Source organism: Alnus glutinosa, chromosome 9, assembly GCF_958979055.1.
Source record: "Alnus glutinosa chromosome 9, dhAlnGlut1.1, whole genome shotgun sequence".
In the NCBI taxonomy this organism is placed as follows: Eukaryota; Viridiplantae; Streptophyta; class Magnoliopsida; order Fagales; family Betulaceae; genus Alnus; species Alnus glutinosa.
The window spans coordinates 20,570,415-20,581,376 of record NC_084894.1 but is presented as its reverse complement, the minus strand read 5'-3'; the positions used below and the strand labels follow the sequence as shown (position 1 = coordinate 20,581,376).

The window sequence follows — 10,962 nt, the reverse complement described above, 5'->3', positions numbered from 1 at the left end:
CCTTGGCACTCTTGGAACGACACCGAGCTATCTCATAAAATCATTGACTTGGTCTTGTCTCTTATATTTAGTTACAGTTGGGTAACTTGTATCTAATGGAGTCAATCTAATAAAAATATATTCGATCTAGATCTCCAAATTTCCAATTTTTTCATATGGATACATATTTCTTTGGCACTCTCAGAACGACACCGAGCTATCTCATAAAATCATTGACTTGGTCTTGTCTCTTATATTTAGTTACAGTTGGGTAACTTGTATCTGATGGAGTCAATCTAATAAAAATATATTCGATCCAGATCTCCAAATTTCCAATTTTTTCATACAGATACATATTTCCTTGGCACTCTCGAAACGACACCGAGCTATCTCATAAAATCATTGACTTGGTCTTGTCTCTTATATTTAGTTACAATTGGGTAACTTGTATCTAATGGAGTCAATCTAATAAAAATATATTCGATCCAGATCTCCAAATTTCCAATTTTTTCATACGGATACATATTTCCTTGGCACTCTCGTAACTACACCGAGCTATCTCCCCCCTTTTCATCTCTCTGTGACTCAGCGGTGTTGACCATGACCATGGAAAGTTCAAACCCCACCTTCAGTTTCAAAAATTACATGGCCCAAAAAGTTAATGCCATCAACCAAGCCCTCGATGCCGCCATTTCGCTAAAAGAGCCCCAGAAGCTCTACGAGGCCATGCGCTACTCCCTCCTCGCCGGCGGCAAGCGAGTCTGCCCCATCCTCTGCATCGCTGCCTGCGAGCTTGTCGGTGGCACCGAACGCATGGCAATGCCCGCCGCTTGCGCTGTGGAGATGATCCACACCATGTCTCTGATCCACGACGACCTTCCTTGCATGGACAACGACGATCTCCGCCGCGGGAAGCCCACGAGCCACAAGGCCTTCGGCGAAGCCTTGGCGGTGCTCGCTGGCGACGCGCTCCTGGCAATGGCGTTCGAGCACATAGCGGCGTTCACCGTGGGCGTGCCGCCGGCAAGGATCGTCCGTGGGATTGGGGAGCTTGCGAGATGCATTGGGGCCGAAGGGGTTGTTGGCGGCCAAGTGTTTGATATAAGCTCAAACGGAATCTCTGGCGTGAGCTTGGAGCACCTCGAACTCATCCATCTGGGCAAGACAGCGGCCATGGTGGAAGGGATTGCGGTTCTTGGAGCTATTCTGGGAGGAGGTTCCGATGAGGAGATTGAGAAACTGAGGGCTTTCGCCAGGTACACTGGGTTGCTTTATCAGGTAGTGGATGACATTCTCGACGTGACAAAGTCGTCCCAGGAACTGGGAAAAACAGCAGGGAAGGACTTGGTGGCTGATAAGGTGACGTATCCGAAGCTGATGGGCATCGAGAAGTCGAGGGAGTTTGCCGAAAAATTGAAGGAGGATGCGCAGGATCAGCTCTTCGGGTTTGATCCTGAGAAGGCTGCGCCGTTGCTTGCCTTGGCCAATTACGCTACTCATAGGTCCAACTAGTCTCGTCTCACTGTAACTGCCTGTTTACGACGTCGTTTTCGATATGCTCGAAATAAAAGAAAGTAAACACGTGGCTCTACTTTTATTTATCAATTCAACTCCACAAGTTTATGTGATAAAATATATATATATATATATATGGTATAGATGGATCAAGATCCTCTTACTCTATTTTCTAAATTTTGTTTAGATTTGAATTATTTATTTATATTTTACTATCTCAAGATACCCTGAAATTCAATTTTAAAATATATCTTAACTTTTATGTAATTTACTGCATATTACATATCATAACTGTTGAGATAACAAAATTTATATTTTTTCACAAATATCATGAGAACTCTAAAATATGATTTAAAAAATGGTTTAGTGGTGATTTTAAAAGTCACTTCATTATTGGAGGGACGCAAAAAGAACTTATAGCATTACTCGAGATAATGGCTTATATTTTGATTTTACAGTAACTAGACCCTCGACTTTCTATTGCAGACATGATAATTAGCAATTTTTTTTATAATAAAAATAAAAACCTTATATTATATATACGAGATGTGTTATTTGTACACATTTTATATATACACTCATATTTGGCGTGTGACCCATGCATATTGGAATGTGAGTGTGTGTACAAAAAAGTGTATACAAATATCATTTGCTTATATATACAACTAATCACATAATTATATATTGTGCTAACGTAAATCTCAAGCAACTGAGATGTCTCACAATTACCAGCATTACATCCGATTTAAATAAGTTTTAGATAATGAATCATTTTTATTGTCTATTCTAGCTATTGACTCTTTTTAAAGTGTTTAGAGTATTCCTAGTAGCCTCACCAAATTTTACTCATCAAAATAGCTAAAAATCACTTTTTTCTATTCTGGTGAGCCACTTTATTAAAATTCCCCCAGCAGCCTCACCATTTTAACTAGTCAATATTCACTATTCCATTTAAATAATAATTTTTCAGATTTTTTTTTTTATTTCTCTATTTAATATTTTTACAAAGAATCATTCATATCCATGAAATAAGGACATTATCGTGTGAGAGAGATGAGAGATGGGAGATGGGAGAAGAAAATGAGAGAAAAAAGTGTGCTGATCATGTGAGAGAGAAAGGTGAAACAAAATTTGGTGAGTGAGTTGATGAGTGAATATTACTCATCAAAATTTGTGAGTAATTTCACTCATCAAAACTTTTTGGTTAAAATGATGAGGCTGCTGGGAGTGGTTTTTTAGTGTTTTCAACAAATTGGCTCACCAAAATAACTAAAAAGCTATTTTGATGAGGCTTAGAGCATTCCTAGTAGCCTCACCAAATTTTACTCACCAAAATAACTAAAAATCACTTTTTTCTATTCTGGTGAGCCACTTTATTAAAATTCCCCCAGCAGCCTCACCATTTTAACTAGTCAATATTCACTATTCCATTTAAATAATAATTTTTTCATATATATATTTTTTTTTATATAATCTTTTTTACAAAAAAATCATTCATATCCATGAAATAAGGACAATATCGTGTGAGAGATGGGAGATGGGAGAAGAAAATGAGAGAAAAAAGGAAAAAAGTGTGCTAATCATGTGAGAGAGAAAGGTGAAACAAAATTTGGTGAGTGGGTTGTTGAGTGAAAATGCCTGGTCTAATTTGACTAGTAATTTCAGTCATCAAATTTTTTTGGTTAAAATGGTGAGGCTGCTGGGAGTGGTTTTTAAGAGTTTTCATCAAATTGGCTCACCAAAATAGCTAAAAAACTAATTTGGTGAGGCTACTAAAAATGCTCATAGGAATGCTTCTCTATTTTATCTATCTACTTTTCCTATGCCATGTAAATATTTTTTCTTCATCCACTTTATTATTCTTAAAGAGGAAAGAGAATAATATTGATTTTCTTATTACTTTATTTATGCATTTGTATTTCAGCCCGGTGGTAGGGGTATACATACAGGCGGATATTAATCTCTCGCATCCGTTATCCACTATCCGCATATGTGGACGTGGTTAATAACCGTATCCACGTACCATTTATATATAATATATATTTTTATATATATTATAGATAATATATTAAACACAACACAACGTTATCAACATCCACGTATAAATGTGTTGTATTTAGACAATTTATGTTATGCTTATTGAATGATGGATAAACAAAAAAAAAAAAAAATATGAGTGTTTCTTATGAATATTTCGAGGTTGTATCCTCATTCTTTTTTTTTTTTTTTCTCTCTCTCTCTCTCTCTCTCTCTCTTCTTCTTCTTCTTCTTCTTTTTTTTTTTTTTTTTTTTCTTCGATTCTACATATTTTTAGTGTTGCATTATGTTTTCAAAACAAGCCCAAAAGACTAAAAATTAGTCAAAAGTATTTTAAAAAGTGTTTCAAAGAGGCCCATTATCTATTTTTAGATAACGGATAATAACCATACTAAATAACAGCAATAATTTCACGGATGCGGACATCTAAAAACGATGTCCGCATTTTGCAGATGCAGGTGTAACTGTATCCGCATCCGCATGTACACCCATATCCGATAAAACTACTTTTTTTCCCCTTTTTACTACCTACAAACCAACCTTTAAAAGCGCAACATGGTGTATTTTAAGATATTAAAAAAATATGAGAAAAACACGTGTTATTTAAAAATCGTATTACTCACGTGCTAAAAAACATGTCACTTTTAAAGGCGGGACAAACTCTATCCTGACTACAAGGCTAGCCCCATAAAAATGTCATAAGCAATCGGTGAGTAAGGAGATTCGAACAACAATGTTTACAAAAACAAAAGAGTTACAAAATTTCGATTCAAAATATATTTTGGGCCAAGGCAAGGATATCATTGCAGCCCTAAGGCCCAGTGAAATTTGGGCTTAAAGAGAGCTAAGAACGGGCCTGCTTACATTTTAGTCTGTCACCGTTTTCTCTCCCACAAACAGATTTTCTTCGTCGCTGCTCAAATTTTCAGTGAAAAAGAATGGGTTAGGTTTTCACATTTGGCGGGAAAGCAGGGGAAGGAGAGTGAGAGTGAGAGAAATGGCGAACATGGTAATCAGCGAGATGGACCTGCCCAGGTGGATCGCCAACATATTCGCAGCTCGTAACATCATCACCGCCAAGGTAAACTACCGAATCTCAACCTCCTCATTTCCTCCTAGCTTAGCTGACACAGTTTGGAACTACTTATTGTTTTGTTAAGGAAATAATTTATATTACTAATTTAATTTTTTTTTTCTTTTAAATTTCTGGTGCAAAGTTCAACTTGTCCATGGTCCTAATTGATGAATCTGTAGTAAAGGTGATTACAGTTCTAATTTTTCAGCCAAATTGGTAGGGAAAAAACAAAAGGAATAAAAACAAATTGGCATTATTGGAATCTGAATTCAGCTGTAGTTTTTACTTTGCAATGAATTTGAAGACAATGATTGCTAATAAGGTAAGTGGAGGAATTACATTTACGCTGTTTGCTTCAGGATGCGTTATCTTTAACTGAATTTGAGTTGATGGAGTTCTTAGATGTGGGGTTGGCAAGTAACATCTGCAGTAGCGCACATCAGTGAAATCGTGTGTCCACCATATCAAACAGTAAGCATAAAACTTTGGATTTTCGATTTGTTATAGTGGCAGTTCAGTTGGATCAACTGTGCACTAGATTTTTTTTATTGTCTGTTTTGATTTTGAGTTTCTCAGAGGTGCTGGATTTAGTTGTTTCTAGGCATTATCTCTGATGGAGCAGCAGGTTCAAAATGAGCACTTGGCCGGCCATCTTCCCACACGTCTGAAAGGATTAGACGAAGCCTTATGTGGTGGAATACCATTTGGTGTTTTGACAGAGTTGGTTGGTCCAGCAGGAATCGGCAAAACACAAGTATTATTCTTCATAAGTACCTTATTTACTCTCAATTTGGGTGTACTTGGGGATCTTATCATGATGTATGCATATTTTTGAATCCATACATACTCTGTAGTTGGAATTTGAGTCTTACATGATATATCGTAGCAAGGGAAATCTTTATCAAATGACTATTAGGAGAAAGCCACACATCATTATCTCTTCACGAAGGACTGTGGTACACATGTAGGTCCTGTGTGTCTGGTTCTTGTGATGCTCAGATCTTAATACACAGAGGCATCTTTGACTTATAACAGTATACAATTTCTTCTTCCTCTATGACATGTCTATGTAATTAGGCATAGAAGAACATCCTTTTTCACTTAGCTACATGAAAATGACAACGATCATTTTAAAAAACACCTTTCAAAGACAGTAAAGAGTATTGGTTCCTCTTGAAGTTGCTGTAAGGAAAGTAAAAAGTCTACAAAAAAATTTGGATCATGGTGATGATATAGTATATAATGACCTTTAGATGGCTTTGCCCCAAGATGCATTTCTTCACAAAATAGCCAACAAAAGTGTTGTTTTGTGTCTCATACATCTTTCAGTTGCCAAAGCAAAGCTGATAATTTATTTTCACGGTAAGCAGGTGCTAAAAGAAGGAAAGGAAATGGAATGCTAATAAAGGCTCCGCAATCATCATAGTTATTATTATTATCTTCATTGAATGGTCAATTGCCGCAGCGTTCCCAACATGATGTGTGCATGGAAATGTTTTACCATCAGATAGCCTTAAATCCCAACTACTGATGGGGCAATGCAGGTTCTCTTCCATCAATTAACTTTAGGACAGGATCCTCAATGAAATTAAAGGTCATTATATACTATATCATCACCATGATCCAAATTTTTTTGTAGACTTTTTACTTTCCTTACAGCAACTTCAAGAGGAACCAATACTCTTTACTGTCTTTGAAAGGTGTTTTTTAAAATGATCGTTGTCATTTTCATGTAGCTAAGTGAAAAAGGATGTTCTTTTATGCCTAATTACATAGACATGTCATAGACAATTTGAGCTTGCAGTCTAAGCATGACATAGGTAACTCTATAATGTTTTGTGGGAACTATCTAGCTTGGTTGGTTGATTTTTCAGCTGTAGTTTTCTTAGTTACTCATTGATAAGTGGGACGTTTAATTTTAGGGATACAATTTGAGCTTGCAGACTAAGCATTGCATAGGTAACTCTATAATATTTTGTGGGAACTATCTATCTTGGTTGGTTGATTTTTCAGCTGTAGTTTTCTTGATCAAATTGCAGTTTTGCTTAAAGCTCTCTTTATTGGCTTCGCTACCTGCAAGTTATGGTGGCTTAGATGGTTGTGTAATATATATTGATGTAGAATCCAAATTTAGTTCAAGAAGGTACTTAAGCACATCTTTATGATATCACTCCTTTGATGTGTATGTGTCTTCCTTACAATTTTTCAATAAGAAGAGCAATAAGTTCAAGTCGCGAAATTTGCTTCTTTCAGGATGATAGAAATTGGTATGAAAAGTTTCCCGGAAATATTTCTCATGAAAGGGATGGCACAGGAGGTATTCTAGATTTTCACTAAATTTTTTCCTTGTTTTAAATCTTCATTAACTGGAGATTATTTTTCCACCTATATTCAGATGGGTGGATACCACTTGTAAGGGTTATATTTAAGGGAATGAGTGAAGGCAAGTTGAAAAGGAGATGAATAGTACCGAATATTAGAGGAGGGCTCTTAGAGAGGCCCGATCTCTCAAAGGGGAAACAATTATAGTCAATTTTCCAGTCTACCTTTACCTTCCTTTCTCCTCTATTAAATAGGCAATTTGGTTAGAATATATTCTAACCAAATCCCAGCTATTTTCCCTCTCTTTTAAACAGCTACTAATACTTGAAACACAGAAAATAAAAGATGCGCCTAGAAGCATCTTGATCTGTTATACCAACAGATCGTTCAGGACTATAACAGTAAAATAACATAACTGAGGAATCCTTCTAGAAGATGGAATATATCCAATCTGCTACCCAGATCCATCTCTCCTCCTTGGGCTATGATGCAATATAACCCATCCTCCTAGCAAGCCCATAACAAGGCCTCATCCATTAGAGCACCTTGCCCACAAGGTGCGGAAATTGATTCTGTAAGGCTCACAAAAGTTCCCATGTATCGTCATCCGTGGAAGAACCGGTCCAACGAACAAGTACCTCAGTAGCTGCACGGCCATGGCGTTTCACCATACGGCGCTCCAAGATCTGCGCCGGTTTCGGCTGGAAGTCGCCATGGTGGTCAATCGGAGGCAGGGTGGAGAGTGGAGAGACTGACTGGCCCAGCTTTTTCTTCAAGGCAAAGACATGAAAGACTGGATTGTAGGCGGGATTCTGAAGGAAGATCCAACTTATAGGCCACAGTGCCGATTTTGCTCAAGACCTTGAAAGGCCCAAAAAAACGAGGAGAGAGCTTCAGATGTTTGCGGACAACAATGGAGTTCTGCCGGTAAGGCTGGAGGCGGAGGTAAACCCAATCTCCCACATTGAATTGACGGTTTGATCTATGTTTATCCGCAAACGTTTTCATGCGGTTTTGAGCTTTGTAAAGGTGCTCCTTGAGTACAGTGAGCACCGCCGTGCGATCCCGCAGCTGGGTATCCATGGCCCGATTTGCTGTTGTACCCGGAACATAGGAGAGGAGGGTGGGTGGGGTATAACCATAAACGGCCTGAAACGGGGTAAGCCCGATGGAAGAGTGATGGCTGGTGTTGTACCACCACTCTGCCAAAGGTAGCCAAACAGCCCACATCTTGGGTTTAGCCCTTGCGTAGCAGCGGAGGTATGTCTCTAGACATTTATTCAGGGCCTCGGTCTGGCCATTTGATTGTGGGTGATAGGCGGAGCTGAAAGCCAATGTGATGCCCTGAAGGCGAAAAAACTCGCGCCAAACAAGCTGGTGAAAGCCGGGTCCCTATCCGAAACGATGGAGGACAGCATCCCATGGAGTTTGAAGATGTTAGCCAAAAATAGGTGTGCAACCGTAGAGGCTGAGTAAGGGCGAGCCAAGGGAAGAAAATGACCATATTTGGTCAAACGGTCGACAACGACCAGTATGACGGAAAACCCTTGAGAAACAAGAAGGCCCTCAATGAAATCAAGGGAGATATCCGCCCAAACCCTTGAGGGAATGGGTAAGGGTTGTAGTAACCCGGATGGCAGGACAGTTTCATGTTTATTTTCCTGGCACTCCCGACATTCGCGAACGAAGGTTTTGATGTCAGTCCTCATACCCTTCCAAAAGAAGTTTACCTTGGCGCGATGAAGGGTTTTATGGTATCCTGAGTGGCCAGCTGCAGGATCAGAATGGAGGAACTCCAAAATTTGTTTCTGGAAAGGAGAGTGCTTAATCAACCATATGCGACCCTTGTAAAGGAGCAGCCCCTGCTGGAGGGAGAACCCCTTAGGAATGGTAGCCCCGGATTGGAAGGCACCCAAGAGGTCCAATGCCTATTGATCAGACTGATAAGAAAACTTGAGGTCAGCTACCCAAGTCGGAGTCGGAAAGGAAATAAGGGAAATAGATATGTCAGCTGGATCCGACTGAAACTCAGATTGGCGAGAGAGAGCGTCTGCCACCTTATTATCCCGTCCTTTCTTAAACTCAATGACGAAATCGTAGCCCAAGAGCTTAGAAAGCCAGCGCTGCTGGGCCACTGTGCCGACCTTTTGCTCCAAGAGGAACTTGAGAGCCTGATGGTCAGTACGGACCACGAATGGATGCCCCAATAAGTAGGGCCGCCATTTTTGAACCGCCGTGACTAAGGAGAGCAGCTCCTTTTCATAGGTGGAGAGGAGGAGCTCCCGGCCCTTTAAAGCCTTACTGAGAAAGGCAATCGGCCACCCTTCTTGCATCAAAACTGCGCCTAACCCGGTATCGCTGGCATCACATTCGATGATGAAGGGTTGCATTAAATCGGGAAGGCGGAGAACAGGGGGTGAGGTAACCGCCTGTTTGAGAGCCTCAAAGGCCTGAGTCGCCTCCAGGGTCCAAAGAAATGACTGATTTTTTAAAAGGGTAGTCAAAGGAGCCACGATAAGACCATAATTGCGGATGAATTTCTGGTAATACCCGGTTAAGCCCAAAAATCCTCGTAAGGATTTGACAGAACGGGGAGGGTGCCAAGTTACCATAGCTTCCAATTTCGATGGATCGGCCCGGACACCCTGGTGGGAAATCAAATGGCCAAGGTACTCAATTTTAGATTCAGCAAACCGACATTTTGAGAGCTTGGCAAAAAGGTTGTGCTGCACCAGAACCTAAAGCACCTACCGCAAGTGTAGCAAATGGTCCTCCAAGGAACGACTATACACCAGGATTTCGTCGAAGAAGACGAGGACAAACCGCCGGAGAAAAGGTTTGAAAATATCATTCATAAGCCCCTGAAAAGTGGCGGGGGCATTGGTGAGGCCGAAGGGCATGATGAGGAACTCATAATGTCCCTCGTGGGTGCGGAAGGTCGTCTTGGGAATGTCAGCATCATGCATCCAGATCTGGTGGTACCCGGAGCGTAAGTCCAATTTGGAAAAAATCACGGCACCATGGAGCTCATCGAGCAATTCGTCGATGACTGGAATTGGGAACTTGTCCTTGATAGTAGCATGGTTAAGAGCCTAGTAATCCACACATAATTGCCAACTACCATCTGACGCCCAAGAGTAACATCTCTTGAATGATCTTTCAATTTCTGATTTCTGAAAATATGGGTAGCGGTATGAATGGACATTTGATTGGTTGAGGGTTGGACAAGGGAATTTTGTGATCTTGAGGGCGGGAAGGGGGTAGGTGTGTGGGTTCAGCAAAGGTGGCTTTAAAGGTGGTGAGAATGGATTGAATGGCCGGTGGGTATTGGGGGGTAGCTGCTGTAGTGTCCCCCGAGATAAGTTTCAGAAAAAACCCTTTATTGGCAGTAGAATGAGGTTTAAGGAAGTGACACCCGTCTTCCAAGGACAGATCTGTAGTCCCTAATCCTCTCAACAAGGTTGGAGACCCCCTGCAGGAATACTGCATTGTCATCAGGGAGAAATCCTAGAGGATTGGCCCAAGAGTTTGTAACCACTGGACGCTAAGAACAATGTCACACCCCCCTAAGGAGATGAGATAGAAATCAGCAATAATAGGGTGGCCCTGGGATTTGAGGGTGACGGCTGTGACCTTCCCACAGCACGGAATGGCATCGCCATTTGCAATCTTCACCGTCAGCAAGGGAGTGGAAACTACCAGAAGATGGACCATTGTTAAGAGCGCCGGGTCCAGGAAGTTGTGGGTGCTCCCTGAATCAATGAGAATGCTCACCCTTTGGGACTGCAAAATCCCGACGATCCTCATGGATTTCGAACAGGAAGAATGAAAAATTGTGTTGAGGGAAATTTCAGGATCTTTGCGTTCCATGACATCAAACTCAGGAACCGGCTCGATCCCGTAATTGGAGTCATAATAGACGTCCTCAGCAGTGTCATCTTGGGGAAGTTCCAACCCGGACATGAGATAGAGTCTAGGAGACTTGCACTTATGGCCTAGTACCCACTTCTCGTCACAATAATAACAGAGCCCTT

At 40.7% G+C, this 10,962-nt stretch overlaps 1 protein-coding gene across 1 annotated transcript; it reads left to right on the top strand.

The window, feature by feature from the left end:
- Window positions 1–491: 491 nt before the first annotated feature.
- On the top strand, window positions 492–1,612 carry LOC133878070 (geranylgeranyl pyrophosphate synthase, chloroplastic-like). The gene has a single exon (XM_062316560.1). It carries the CDS (start codon window positions 580–582, stop codon window positions 1,489–1,491), a length of 912 nt encoding a protein of 303 aa, XP_062172544.1. The 5' UTR covers window positions 492–579; the 3' UTR covers window positions 1,492–1,612.
- Window positions 1,613–10,962: the final 9,350 nt, after the last annotated feature.

Coding starts and splice junctions, on each gene's coding strand:
- LOC133878070 (XM_062316560.1), top strand. CDS start 580: ATGACCATGGAAAGTTCAAACCCCACCTTCAGTTTCAAAAATTACATG.